Consider the following 15,505-nt stretch of genomic DNA (forward strand, 5'->3'; position numbering starts at 1 on the left):
TTCTGTCAGTAGAGCAACTGACAGGTTATCTGATTTTTCTCATACTTTGCATTGTTCAATTTTAGTTAATAATGTTTACAGTATTTTGCAATAGGTTTGGGAGGAAAGATTATATATATACACGGAACTGAAGCCTCCCTTAGGAGAGCTATGCCCATGCTTCCAAGAAGCAGTTTGGAATATTTTTGCTATGCGTCTTTTACTTGTGGTATAACTTCTTATTAATTCTAGAAAATTGAAACAGTAACATGGAATTTTTAGAGAGTGCTCAGGTCTTCTGACTGTTAAATCTGCTTTATACACCATGCACTTTTCACCCTGAAATGAAGCCAGGTAGGTTTTCGTTGCTTTTGCTCCCAACGAAGTGATGCAAAGCAAGATTAGCTTCTCTCTGGGAAGGTTTTGAAAGAGATTGAGCTGTGCAATAGAAGACTTCATCAGCTGCAAGCTAAATCAGTGAGCACTTTGACATACAACTGCGCGCCTCTCTCTGATTAGCGACACTCCTTCTCTGGCTGCCTTCCCGTTCAAGATGCCTCGGAAACCTGACAACCTCAGACACATCATCTCTGCATTTGTTGAAATCAGCAATTAACAACTGCATCCTTCCTGAAAAAGGAGTGGGGAAAGGGTTGTTCTGGAATGAAATTTTTCTTCATTCAACAGAAAACTGAATTCACAATTAAGTTTTGTAATAGACAACATATACAGTCTGCTAGACATGTAGCACTTATATTTCCCTTTTAGATAAATTAATAGAGTTCGGAGATACTTTATTGTATTATTGCATATGTTACTCTACATTAAACAGTTCTTAAAAGGTAAGCCATAGGTCAAGATGCCTGTAAGGCCTATTTTCATTTGTGCATTTAATTTGTTTAGATTGCTGCTACATTTGATAACAGTCCAAATAATATTAAGTAGTTGTTTCTGTACATGACCCTTGTAAGACTGCATTATCAGGCAGGTAATTTTGTACATGCAATTGAGAACATACTAAAATATATTAATAGTATCTCTTTTACTAGCAGTTTACTAGCAGTTACCATCTTTTTTCAGGGTAAAATAAATGTATTTTTTCTAAGGAACCAGGATTTAAGGAACCTGCTTTTAGAAACTTTTTCCAGTTAGTCAACAGGAGAATATAGTAGCTCACATGCATTTTATTCAACTTAAATGTGCTTCACCACTTATTTTGCCTGGCAAGCAAAGATATGAAACTGGGATCTTCTCAGGCTCCCAATATTTCCTCAGGATAACTACAATATTTGGGCTATTTCCCTGTCTTGGGCAACATTTTAACTAATGGATATGTTCCCAACTGAAGCTAAATGGAAGAGAATTCCCAATAAGAGCCAAAATATCTCCCAAACGTACAGTTTGGTTTGGATGCTTTTTCACTGAGGCATACAGGCTGGATGGTGTGTTGTGCTCTGAGGTGGAATTTGAAAGACCATCTTCCCTCATGTCTCCTCTTGTCTGAAAGCCAAGAAACCTGAACAAATGGTGCTTCCTAGCTTGTGAGCCTTGTTTTGGTGTACCATCAGCTTTGTGATTTTTTTTTTTTCCCATTACTCAGTGCTCCAGTAACTTGAAAAACTATTTAACAACCACCGAGTGATGAATGGGTTTGAGAAAACGCTGATAATTGTAAGGTTAAAGACATGGCTAAAATTTTGCCTGTGATAAGTTCAGAATAACTATTCTCCAGGTAAAACATAGAAAGCATAGCAACTTTCAGTAGACATGGACAGGGAGTTTGGAAGTTGTTGGTCACAGCTTTACTGTCACCATGCTGAACGGACACTTACACTTGTAAATGTACAAGTTATGCCACAAAACTGCTACAAATCCTACAAAGCACCATGAAACTTGATTTGTGATTTTGAAAGGGTTCAGTCTGGGATAGGTTGAAAGATTTATGACTAATCTGAAACCTGTATCTTGTTGGCACATTAGAGAACGTAGCAGCTTCTTACATGTTTCTTAGTTGCTGCAACTGGTTTTCTGTATCCTTAGATTTTCTGTGTGTATCAGTTATTTTTAGAAGCGAGTCTAACCATAAAATCAAAACTGAGGCAGCGTTGATGGGGTTTCTGATTTTGAGGTTTGGCTAGGCTGGTTTACAGTTGCTATGTTGGTGTCAAATTGGGGGTTTTTTTGTTTTGTTTTACCCTGTGGGTCTGACATTTGCTGTCGATTGTGTATCTTTTTTCAATTAGCAACTTTCTGTTTTAACGTAACCATATTTCATATTTAAGTGAATGTATATAGTGTTTGTATTAGCTCTGCGTGTACATACATAACTTTGCAGTTCTCTCTGTAGCATTCTCCTAAGGAGTTTGCTCCTGTAGCTTTAAGCCTTGTGCAGTTCTGCATCTGTAAACCATCAAGTTTGTTCCTGAAGTTCCAGTCCTGCAAGTCTCTCTGCAGGTGAACCTTGCGCAGTTTGGGAAGGCTGGCGATGGCTTCATCAGGGCTTGCACTCAGTGCAAAGATTTGTTCACGGAGGAATTTGTAGGAATTTTAAATTTTCTTGGACTAAATCTTCATGAGTATGTGTCTGTGTATGCAGTGCAGCAAGAAGAGTCCCAATCCTGCTGAAATATTATTTAGCTTTATCATGATTGCCTTCGTTTACTTATTGTCCATTGCTTTCAGTTATGTTGGAAATGGTGAACATTTACAGCTAAGTGCTGTAGCACTTTTTGTGGTAGCTTATACTTATCTTTACCTAGTCATGTATGCTGGCTGGGGACAGAGCTATGCTGCACGGTTTTCCTAATTACAGCTGTAATTAGGACTCGATGGCAGAGAGGGTGCCCAAAGTGTCCTTCCTTCTGCTTGTGTTGTCTGACTGATCCTGCTGTGAAGCAGAAGCAAGAGGAAGAAAACTCCAAGTTTTTCAAACACAGTGAAGGAAAATTGTGTTTCTTATGATGATAAGAGTCTCGTACAGTTGTTTGAGGTGGTTGGAGGAAGACTTAAATTAGCAGATTTCAATTCTGACTCATTACCTAAGAAATCAGGAGGTCACACAAATACTGTGTGTCAAGACCAAAGTCTTATATGTAAAATGTGCCTTCTTGTAATCAATGAATGAGGGGGGTTATTTGCTCAAGTATTGTTTGGTCCAAATGGTTATTTGGTTATTTGCTGATTTTTGAGCCTGCTGAAACCAGTGCAGTGCCTTATCAGGTAGGCTCAAGAAGCACAGTATTGCAAATGTCTAACCTGGTTCTCACAAGGGTGTAGAGACCCACTTGCTATTCTTGTAGATTGATTTCTGGCAGCTGTGCAATCAGTGGTGAATTATTGATTCATGTATAGAATAAATAAGCTTCTCAAGAGGTAAACCAGTTTTTTTTGTCCCCATAAAAGAAAGGACTTAATATTTTTTTTCTTCTACCTCTGATGCAGAAAACTGTACTAAATGTTCTTTTCTGGTTGGATCTTCCCATAATTCTTGTTTCTTTAATCCCCATTAGGCAAGTTTGTCTTAAAGGAAAGTTTATATTGTGAACAGTGGCAGTCAACCTTTATTGGGGATGTTTTATTTAAGCCATCAGATGCGTTTTGACACTTAGATACAAAAGGCCATAATTTAATTAACATTTCTCTGTTAAGTTTTGAGGTTAGACCCTTTACGTGGTGCTAGCATTTCTCAGGAAAGAAAAAAAGGACTTTTTTCTGAGAAGAGGTCCTAGAAACTGGAGCTGAAGAGCTTGAAGTGGATTCCTCATGTACTTTTTATCTTCCTTCATGTGTTCTCTCAGTGTTTCCATCCAGGACCAGCGCAGCCCATAAGGGTGTCCATTTAAGCCATATGTAATGCAGATACCCTTCTGCTAGGAGATTCCAAGGGACTGTTGTCTCATTTTACTTAGGAACAGCATTCAAGTGGTGATTATATGGCCAACTACCAAAATGCAGATGACTTTCAAGTGCAGAGCAAGAGAAATGTCTTCTGTTCTACTATTTCTTTGGAATTAAATTTTCATTTTTTCCTTCTCTGTTTCCTTTTTAGCCTATTCGATATGGGAGGAGAGTATTACTGCTACGGCTCCGACATCACCTGCACCTTCCCTGCAAATGGAAAGTTCACTCCTGACCAGAGGGCTATCTATGAAGCAGTGCTTAAGTCATCGCGGGCTGTAATGAAAGCAGTCAAGCCAGGTAAAAGATCAGTACATGTCAGTAGGAATTGACGAGCTTGATGGCAGCATTCAGGCTGTCAAGACAATTATGTTTGGATTTTAGAAAGTACTGGAAAGGAACAAGATGACAAAGTTAATTTCCATGTTTAAACAACTCCTAATGGAGGATAGAGGTAGGACACACAACATTTTCCATACAACACTTCTAAAGAAATAACACATAAACAATTATTAAGAAGATTAAAAAGGTATTTTAATCTTCCACTTTTTTTTTTTTTTTTTTTAATTCCTTTAATCTAGTGGTGACAGTTGTTACTCTGGTGTGTGTTTACAGTGGCAGCCATCTTTTCAGGAAGCTTATGCTAAAGACTGAAGTCAGAGTTTGAGTGAACACGTGTCATGCTTTGGTTTGTTTCAAGCATTTTCTGTATTGTACGTGTAAGCTCATTAGAAATCTTCTGTTGAAAAATATGATGGAGTGTGCATCTTTTGGGAAGGATACTCAATTAGCCTTAAAAAGTTTTAGAAAGCACTGGCTATTGGGTACTTCACTGTATGCCTTTAAATTGCAGGCAAGCTAATTCATCAAGTATACATTTTCATAGTTGAAACAACTGCCTGACTTGATGAAAATCTTATTTTTCTCCAATTCTGCTTTCAGGGCAGCAAATAAATGCTTTTAGAGCTAACTGCTGCTGTGATTTTGAGTATTTCACTGGTGAAGGTACTTGAGCATTTCTCAGTATTACTAATAGAACAGATTTGAGAAAAATGTACTTAATGTACAAAGCACACTTATCCTTTAAATTTACCATATTAGCTTTCAATCATTGGGTCTTGAGTGCATGAGCTTTCTGGATTGCCAGTCAGAATATACGTAATTTTCCTGTTACACAAGCTGGCAGCAGCACTGTTCATTTGAGCAGCTTGGAAGGGAGTAATAACACTTGAAGCTTATCTGCAAAACGAGACTAGATATTTTGCCATTTTAATAACAATGTGCATTCTTCATCATCTGCTGTTTCTCCCCTGAAGAATCTTGTTCCTGTTCCTCTTCATAGTTTGCTTTGCATTTCAGTGCCGCCTTTAATGTTACATTTCATGTAACATTTTTGGCAGTATTTCATGCTAATAAGTTCCAGACTATCTTCAGAACTTGAGAGCTAATATGATGCTGTTCTCAGGATGCTGTAGAGAATTCCTCAGTTTACTTAATGCTTTATTTACAGTGTCAGAAAATAAGGACATATTAAGTTCAGTATTTCTGAAAACTAGTTGTAAGGATCCTTTACTAGCCTTGGGAGTTTGAGATTCATAGAGAAACCATTCTTAATGTCTGGCAGAAGATGGGACTGAACTTTCTGTTTTCACTGTGCTTTAGTTGTCTTGCCTGCTTAGAAGAATGGTGCAAATGCATTTATGCTCTTTATGAGACTAGTAATCATGAATTTTCTGGCTACAGAAAGCAGGTTAAACATATGTTCTGTGGACTGGTTCATTGGTTTGGTTCATTTGGTACCTCTGTGTAGTGAAATGCAACCTGGACCTTTCACACTCTGTTGAATTACAGATCTGCGTAGAGTCCTGCAACATGCAAAGATTTTCACCATCTGGAAAAGTCTGCTTTTTAGGTCCATATGGCTTGTACCCTAGTTCTTTTGCAGCTTTTAACCCATCTGTCCACTGATGCAAAAAATCTGACAATATTATTAGATTTTTCCTCTGATGAGCTCTCAAAACATACCAAAGGCCAAAGACTCTACTACTGAAATTGGTATGAAACACTTAAAATAGGTAGTTGGCAGAAAAGTATTTACGATGTCTGAAATGAATTTACGATGTTCTAAAGACAGTTCAAACTGAAATGATGAGTTGGATTAGAGAGATCCTCTTTTAAATGTCCCCATAAATGTCTTTTAAATGTCTCATAATTTTAAAATTTTAAATAATTTTAAAAATCAGATATTATTCAAATAGTTATTTTGTTTCCAATCACACCCCTTTTCTTACTAAAGGGGACATAGGAGATAAAACATTTCTGTAAAAGGCTTTCATAAATCCTTTTAAAGAAATGTATCGGCTTTGTACCTTCCCCCAAATTCCTTTAAAATGTTTTGGCTAGCTGTTTTAAATGAACACTGAGACAGACAGAAAAGCTGCCATGTCATGTACTGTTGGACTGCTAGTTGAAGGTGGCATTGGATTTCCTGGAAGACTAATATTCCACTGTAGAAAAAGAAGAAATAGAAACACTGACCTTCATAGCATGGTTAGTGTCACATACTTCTCAGGCTGCTGAGAAACCCCAGAGCCTCTTGAAGGCGTGGATGCAAACTGAATGCCCAGAGAAAGCTGTTTCTGTGGGAGAGGCTGCAGCCTTGTTCGTCTCGTTGAGCAAGCCTAATTTGTTAGCTCATTGACTAAAGCACCAGGATCCACTCCTGGGGGAGCCAGGTACTGTCACAGAGGGGAGCAGGAAGGGATGATGTGAATTCAGCTCTCAAGTGTCTCTTCTCCCTGTCTGACGGAAAGTTAATACTTTAGGTCTCTGAAAAAGGAGGCAGAAAAGCTTGCAGGTTTAGAGGCACTAAATATCAAACCCAGCCCCGTCATGTTTTAGTCAGATTTTCTGAATTATGGAGCCCTTGTTCATTTTGCTATTATTTCTGCTTGTCTTCATTTCGCAGGGTTCCTCAGATCAAAGACAGTCGAGTGACTTGGCTCACATGGCAGTAACCATTCATGGGGCAGGCTGTGCAGAAAGAGTGTACGCAGCAGAGTCAGCAACTGTAGAAAATGGTATTTCTCTCCAGCTGCAGAATTGGGGCCTTAATTATGCCTTGTGGCAAAGGGTCACAGGGGACATCTAGTTGTTGTCTTCAGCAGGTTAATGATTCCCGGAGTTTCTCATTGCAAGATAGGGAGCGAGTACTTTAGGGAGAGTCACTAACCAAATACTGGGTTACATAACTGTGTTTATGGAAGGACACACATTTGCTAGCAACCTTAAACATTTTATATAGATGTGTGTAGTTCAGAGATTTGCATTTTTTTTTTCAATTTGGCTCTCATATGAACCTAATTGACACTCGAGTGAAGTTACTTTCTGAGAGATAATAGACTTCCTAATACATTTTGTTTATACTTCTACATACAAACAGTTGTCGTAATTTTAAAAATACTCCAAAACATTGTATTTTATTGTAGAAAAGCATTCATCTGACTACATCCTGTGCATGGTCCAAACATGCAAACAGCTCAAATCACATATATTGGTCTCCCTACCTTCCAACTGAAAGAACAGAATTCCTTCTGCGAGCCAAATAATATATTCTGAAAGTTAAGAAACGCTCTCTGTGGGATTATAGCCCAAGTTCAGTGCAGTCGTCCCAACTCCTGCCACAAACCAAATCTGTTTAAAATAAACGGGGAGAAAGACATATTCAGTCTTGCATAAGCAGCAATTTTGAAACTACTGAACATGGATCTCGTATGAAGACAGCGATGCTTGCCGCTGAAGCCAAAGAGTCAAAAAGGCTTGCTTGTGTGGCAGTGGGATAATTGTCTCTTTTCTACAGTCAGGCTCGTGATCCAAAATGTCAGAGAGGAATGTTGCTTTCTACTTAGGGGATATTCTTAATGCGTCAAGTCCATCTGGGTTACATTTACTCTTCCACAGAACTAAAATACAGGGGCGGATGTGCAGAATATTGACACTTCCATTCACTTCAGTGGCTGAGGAATCATGTACTTCTTACTCAGAACAGTGATTTGAGAAACAATTTGTCTTTACATAGATATTCTATATAAAAAGAATTGTTAAAAAAAAGTGAAATTGTAAAGCCAAGTATCCCAAACTTAAGAGTATTCCAGAAGTTAGTGTCCTAATTTGTCTCACTTCTGCATTGTTTTTTAATCTCATTAGATTTACAAAATTGGTTGAGGCACATTAGGTGCACTCCTGGAGTACATCTCCCCATTTACTTTCACCTGAAATGAATTCAGCTCGTGCACTTCAAAACTCCACTGTGTAAACCAAAGCACGGTAAGTGGGGACAACCAAGAGATTTCTTCTCCAAGGATGATTGGAATTAAAATCTTCTTGTAGATAGATCCATTGTTTCTCCCTCTGCTATCTTCATGCAATGCATATAACAGAAACAGCTGAGCTAATAAGCAGCTATTCAGTAATTTGTTTTAACCTTTTGTTCTATGCATGGCCCAGAGCTGTTTATTGCCTACTGTTCAAAACCTGCTCTGAATCCAGAATTGTTAACGTCCTCACCAGTTTTTCTCAGAGTGCTCATCATAACAGTATGCAGGTGCTTGGCAGGCAGTAAGTTCTCTTGCACTTCATCTTAGTGATGTGGAAGTGCGCAGCAGTTCCCCTTCTGCAGGCAGTGGCAGACAGGCTGGAGAAGCTAGTGTAAAAGCTATTGACTCACTTGGGATTCCAAGATTGAAATTCATCAGACTTGAGATTTTTTTCAAGGGAGTTGAACATTGCTCTTGCTCAAACCCCAGCTGTTTTGACCTCTGTTACAGCTGTGAGTGCCCAGCCTTTCTGCAAATCGGACTCCAGATTGTCAAGCTGGACACATGTAAATGAAAGAAAATGACTAATGAACAAATGTAAAATGAATAAATAAAAATAAAAAATTGTGTTTGAAGCAAGTTGCCTAGCATCCTGATGGGAGTCTGAGTCTGAGGCAAGAATGGTTGCTAATTCCCAGTGGCAAGTCAGGTGCGTTTGCCATGCTTGCTTTTTTGTGAAGTCTCTTGTTTCTTTTCCTGCACACTTTCAGCTTTTGCAACAGATGGAAGAGGAGTTATGTGAGGAACAGATATCTTCAGTGGTCTAGCAGGAGCTGTGCTTGCCTTGGAGTTAGAGTCTCCTGGAAATAAGGTAGCCCTAGAACTGAATGAACTTGGGGCTTCCTGTGGATTTGCATCTTGTGGTTGGTAGGAAGCTTTGGTTGGTCTGATGGAAGCTTTTCCACTGGGCTGAGGTACTTCTGAGGCTCTCCTCCATGTGAATTCTCCTGTCTGTAGTAACGCATGAATGGATGTTGCAGTTTTGCTTGCATCAGGTCTTCTGTCTTTTAGCCAGCTGCCTACATTACAAAATGTAGCACTGGGTCTATTCCTCTGGTGAGCATCATTGAAAATCTCCAAAAGGTTTTAACAGTTTTATTGTAGAACTGAAAAAGGCAGCATCATCAAAAAGGCCTTGCTACTATTGAAATCCCATCTAAAGGAGTAGATGGTCATGTAACTAAAGGACTGGACTGTAACATGTCAGCACCAAGGGTCCAAGCAAAGCTCGCATAGACAGCATCAGTTGATATTGCCTAACTCTGGAGTCCTTGATGCTGTAACCATAAAAATACTGCTTTTAGTGTAGCTCTCCCCCACCCCTGTAATTGCCCAGGCTTAAAAAAAGTGAACTGTGGTGGAAAAAAAAATATTGTGTAGCACAACATCAGTAGGCATAAGGCTATATAGTGTAATGGTTAATGGCAAGGTGTGAGGTCTCAGCTCTAATGTCTGTAGTACCTCCAATGGACAACCGTCATGGTAGCAGTTGAAAGCCTGAACTGCAGAGGTAGATTAGACCCTTTTGTGAGCTAGTTTGACATATTTGTTGATAGTGGAAAGATCTAAAGAACTTGAAAGGGCACATGTGCATTGTTCCCAAATCCTGTCTCACTTCATTCTTTATCCCGGTCACATGAGTTAGATCCAGTGTCAATTCTCCCAAGTAACTAGTGATAGGACGAGAGGAAATGGCCTCAAGTTGCGGCAGGGGAGGTTTAGATTGGATGTAAGGAAAAATTTCTTTACTGAAAGAGTGGTTAAACATTGGAACAGGCTGCCCAGGGAAGTGGTTGAGTCCCCATCCCTGGAGGTATTTAAAAGACGAGTAGATGAGGCACTTCGGGCCCGCTAAACCATGTCCCTGTGGTGTTGGGTTGACGGTTGGACTCGATGATCTTAGAGGTCTTTTCCAACCTCAATGATTCTATGATTCTATAATGTCCAGCTTTATTAGCTATCATTTGTCATGTTACACCTGGGAAATGAGTATTGTTTGCTCTTTGTCATTAATATAAATCTATTTGAAGAAACATGTAAAAAACATTGGTTTTGCTTAAAGTCCCTCTCTGAAACTTCTAGAAAACAACTTGTTGAAGAAACATGATTAGCTTTGAAGTTAGCCCTACTCTGAGCCAGGGTTTGGACCAGATACCCTCCTGGCATCCCTCCTAACCTAAATCACTCCATGACTCTAAATATGTTCTGAAACGTGCAAATGAAAATGTCAGTGATGTGAGAAAAAGAGGTGTTGGTGAGAATCAGTGCCTGTGTGCTCAACTCTAGCTCTTAACAGGGGAGGTAGTACTTTGCAAGCCAACAGACAGTGATATGCTTCAGCTTTTGTGCATGAAGCACATTCATACTTAACCCAGCTTTGAGTATCGCTCTGTTCTCATGTGGATGCTTTACTGTCAGTGATGCGTACGAGTCCGATAGTGTTTGGGAAGTTACTGTGGAGTAGCTTCTTTTTTATTCTTTAGCAAATGACTGTGTATTTATACCATGTCCAGCCTCTCCAGTGATTTCTGCTATTTATTAATTGGATTATTATCTTGAGCATTTAGAGAATATTAATAATTAGAGTTCTGTAAATTTAATTCCTAGTTGATGAGGAAAGTATGGTTTCTACATATAGAAAGTTTCTATATAGAGTTTCTATTTACAGAAACATTGAAGTTTCTCAAATATATTAAATCTGCTACTGTGTTGAGAAGAAATAAAAAGGAAGTATGCCTATCTTTAAGCTTTGCAATTAAAGCTATTTTGGATTAATGCACTAGATCATAAACAGAGTCTTTAAGATTAATGAGCTAAATATTGGAGCAATCACATACTTTCCATTTTCATCCCTTTGCAATTGCATACTGGGACCTCCAAACATTCCTCCCTGTCTTCTCTGTGGAGTAATGGAAAGTCACAGGAGAAGGGGAAGGAAGGGAGCTTGTTGTGCTTAGCATTCCTGGTACTACTGCAAAACTTGTGTATGTTTAAAAAAACGAACAGAAAAAACTTTTTTCAGTCTCTAAGTTATACATGTTAGTATTTGGGGGGAGGGGGAGAAAGAATTAAAACACCTCGATCAGTAAGGTCTATTGTCATAAATTCCAGTTTAAAAAAAAAGATCTCTTTGTCTAGGAAACTGCTCCCAAGGAACAGTTGAGTAAGGCCAGGTTGGCAGCCACTCAATTCCCTATCTCTACATTTATATGATTTAAAAAGCTTGTATATCCAAAGTCCCCATTGAACCAAAATTGCATTCAGACATTAGCTGCACAGCTGGGAATATTTGCTGATTGATGTTTGTTTGTTTCAATAAAATGAAAAATAAAAAATAGTTCCAAATATGCACAGAAGTTGTTGTTCACCAAGTCAGTTTATGTGCAGTGTGAAAGCTTTCCTCCTCGGGACACTGACATTACTGTAGGGTCTCCCTGTAGGATTTGTATCTCTGCATTTTTTCAAGTTGGAGCTCATGCTCAGGGGTATATGCATATCCCCAAGTCCTGCATTTTACTATCCAAGAGAGTGAGTATTGTGTTGCCTCTGGCTTTCAGGCTTTGCTTTTCTGGTAAATGTTGTTAAGGGACGTCTTGAAAGAAATTTCCGTCCCAGGACTAACATCTCTGATAATGGAAGATGGAGGTTTCTCCATATTAGGGCTGGAAGATTCCTTGCCTGTTTATAGCTTTCGCAGAACTCAAGTTTCACATAAAGACATAGAGTCTTTAAGATCTTAAATCCTTTCTTCCAGGATCAAAGATCAGCCATTGCAGATTTCATTGATGCCAGGATTGCCATATAATCTTTGAGCAAGAAAGTATAGTCAAGTACACTTCAAAACCAAGTACAGTCAAAAACATTTCAGGCAAAGAAGTAAACCCATGTGTCAAGCAAATAAAACATCCTTTTATTAATCATGTAGATACCAGCTAATCCTTAGAGCCTGCCAGGAATGGGTCCCCTTTTGCTGTAGGTGCTGATTAAATGCAAAGAAGTAAGTAGTTCCCAAAAGACCAGGTCTTTTGAGGTAAGGAAGCTGAGAGGAGAGGGTTGGAGCAAACAGCCAGTGGGCGCAGGCCAGCAGCTGTCTGGCTTGGACTACAGAAAGTTCTCTGTAGCTGATGGTTCCTCCTCTGTCCCTGCTCCAGCTGCCTCACCAGATCAAGTCTTGCATTTTGCAGTTGAGAATAGGTGTCTGAAGGTGTTTCTCTCAAGTTAGCAGTAACCCTTCCACTCTGTCATTTCTTTCTAGTGTTCAGTAGATTTAGGGCCAAAGTGTGTGAGGTGCAGAACGATTCAGAGAAAGGCATTAGACCCTTCTGCAGGTCTAACTCTGAGGCCTTCCTTTAAACACCAGGAGACAAGGTCCTTGGGAGTTCACTAGGATGGAACGTGACAATGCCATGGTGTGCCACCTGCCATGCACAACCTTAAAACGAGGCTGAGCGTGTTAGTATTTAGGTTGCTGCTGCAGTCATGCCTAGAGTTTGAGTGTTGACCACTCCTCTTTCTGGTTTCCCCTTGGTGGCAGAGGGTCAAAGAAAGCCTTGTGTATTTGTAGGTGCAGGATGCTAAACAAAGTTAATCCCACCTGGTCTTGATCTCTGTCTTCTGGGCAGCTGTAACTGCACAAGTGTTGAGCTACTGTGTGAAACCCTATGCCCACTTTTTGTGCCTTTCTCCTGATTTCTTCGATTTTCATTCATTGGTGTAGCTTCCTAACCACTTTGCAATGGAGGGGCGAGCCTTAGCTGGTTTCCCCATGTACATCCTTCCAAGGAATGTTGTCAATTAGAAGGAGAAACCAAAGCAGCCACTTTATTTTCCAGTGTTTTGCCTCCTCCCTGTTTGCCTGCTACTAAAGGATTCAAGTAGCAAAGCTCATGGAGGTAGATATAAGCCCAGGGACTTTAGAGGGTGAATGGTCTGTATTTTTGTACAGCAGAATGTAAATTTTGGATGGTGTGTACTCCTGAAAACATTTTGGTATCTAAATATTGAGGCACAGTTCTTTCAGTGAGACTGTCAGGAGGAGGTAGGTTCAGTACCGGTTTTACAGATAAGCTATTTTATATTACAGAAAATGCTGTGATTTGAAATCAAAGTAGCAGTATGATTCCCTGTTCTATGTTCTAATAACATGTCTCTAACAAAAAAAGAATAGCGGAGAATTTAGCTCAGGTAAGGTAGTACTAAGACCAGGGATTAGAATAACCCAAATAATTAAAGAACTGTTTAATTGGAAACTAATAGCTAGGGTATTTGCCATAGCAGATCTTATTACTGGCAGTTGTTTCTGTTATTAAGTTGAGCAGAGCTGTGCTTAGGAACATATGCAAATTCAAAATTTGCAACTTCACAGATTACTACTTTTTGTTCATGACAGTTCTGCAACTTCTTTAGAATTCAGATCTATTTTTGTTTGCTACTATTTTGAATACTGCTTTAGAGTAATTGTCACTGTATTCAACTAGGATTAAAATTTATTATACCTAAAGAAAATAATTGTAACTGTTACTAATATTTATTCCTTCCAAGTTAAGTACAAGGTTCTCATTCACATGCAGTGGGTGTTTTTTTGCATGCAAGTCATTTGAGTTTTATTTTATGTAGTCCAGAGTTGTACTTAGTAGAACACTATGTGGGCACACTTGCCTGTTGTGCTGTATAAAAACAGTAGCTAATTTTGATGAATTTTTAGAAAGAAATTGGACTGTAAACTGGACCTTTTGACAATAGCACAACAGGGAAGGGTGTGAGAGCACAATCTATTTTACAGTTTGTATAATTTCAAAATGCCCATATGAATTATTCCCATTCAGATTGTCATGTTTTAGGCAGAGTGCTAATGATCATTATTAATCTGCTGTAATATCTGAAGCAAAACAATTATTCTCAGAAATAAAACACTAGTGAGCGAAGTTGAAGATTTTATACCAATTCCTCTGAAGAACAAATGCTTTCAGGGCATGTTGTAACCAGTACTTGATATTCACAAATCCTGTTGAATGACACCCCAGTATTATTTTTCCCCCCTTGCAGTTAAGAATGTGTTATTGTGTTCCAGACACATTGGAAAGTAAATCTTGTCAATATATGTTTTAAAAAGCTATTTGTAGTCTGCTCTCTCTTCTCAATTGAATGGAGTTGGCTGTATTTTTCTTGCTAGCATTGATGTTCATAAGTAATTTTCCCTTTGAACACCAGCTCTCTGAGACTGACCCAGAAAAGGTAGTATAGCTTTCTGTGGTAAGTTAATTCCGTTTTTGTCAGTATAAATGGTTAACGCATCAGCCACCACTTAGGAAATAAAAGCTGAAGCAACTAAAGGATGCACAGACAATGCTGACAATCAAGTTGCAATCCTTGATTCTTGCAAGATATTATTAAATAAAAACGGTGTCATGGATTACTGGAGGTCTCATTGTTGGACATGTAACCTAACCTTGCCCAGAACAGCAGTAACCTACGGCAAGAGGTGAAAGAAAAAGGCAATATTTTCTGTCAAATTCAGCAGATTCTCTAGTCCCTCTGTGCAAGCAGCAATCTGTTGAAATGCAAGATCTCAGACTGCGAGTCTCACTGCAAACCTTCTGGGAGCTGCTCTTCCCGCTTGTGACTAACGCACAGGAGCTGACCCATGCATACAGTGACCACTGCAACGTTAGGAAGACTAAAATAACACTGAGTTATTTCCAAGTGTATAAAACCAGGCACTTTAAAACAGTTGGGCCTTTCTGCCCTGAAGTCCCTCTCGTGTGGAGGTCTCTGAGCAGCCCTTCTGGGGGCAGTGTCTGCAGGAGCTGCCGTGGTTCGGGGGCAAACCTGCAGCTTTCCAGCCCGGCTGCACACATGGGTTTTTCCACTACTTCCAGTGGTTCTTCAAAGGTGCTGCTTGTACAAAGCAAATACATTTCAAAGTCTTTACAGACTTAGAGCCTAAAGTGGCTGCAGTTTTTTAGCCTTTCTCTGGTGAATGGTTTTTGGTTTAAGGCTATTTTAAAAAGAAATCCTTTTTTCCTAATTGTAACAGGTTGTAATATTGTAACATTGTACAATCCTGTTTTTAACAGTGACTTTGGGGGAAATAACCAGCTTTTATGTGGTCTGATGTGCATGGATTTTCTCCCAGTTCAGTATTCAGGAAATGCACTCGTTCTACATTGTAATTTGAGTTGAAGTACAAAGTTCGTGAGTCCTCCGATCTTGACACTGCATCAGCCGCAGCTGTCAGAGTGCAAACCTGCTAG

At 39.3% G+C, this 15,505-nt stretch overlaps 1 protein-coding gene across 2 annotated transcripts in view; it reads left to right on the forward strand.

The window, feature by feature from the left end:
- The window catches only part of PEPD (peptidase D), a 145,121-nt gene that overhangs the window by 101,142 nt on the left and 28,474 nt on the right, over positions 1–15,505 (forward strand). For both annotated transcript variants that reach the window (XM_076349138.1, XM_076349139.1), the window contains one exon: positions 4,028–4,176. In XM_076349138.1, coding sequence (XP_076205253.1) covers positions 4,028–4,176 — 149 coding nt within the window. The remainder of the gene's footprint in view (positions 1–4,027; positions 4,177–15,505) is intronic.

This window comes from Aptenodytes patagonicus, chromosome 11 (assembly GCF_965638725.1).
Source record: "Aptenodytes patagonicus chromosome 11, bAptPat1.pri.cur, whole genome shotgun sequence".
Lineage (NCBI taxonomy): Eukaryota > Metazoa > Chordata > Aves > Sphenisciformes > Spheniscidae > Aptenodytes > Aptenodytes patagonicus.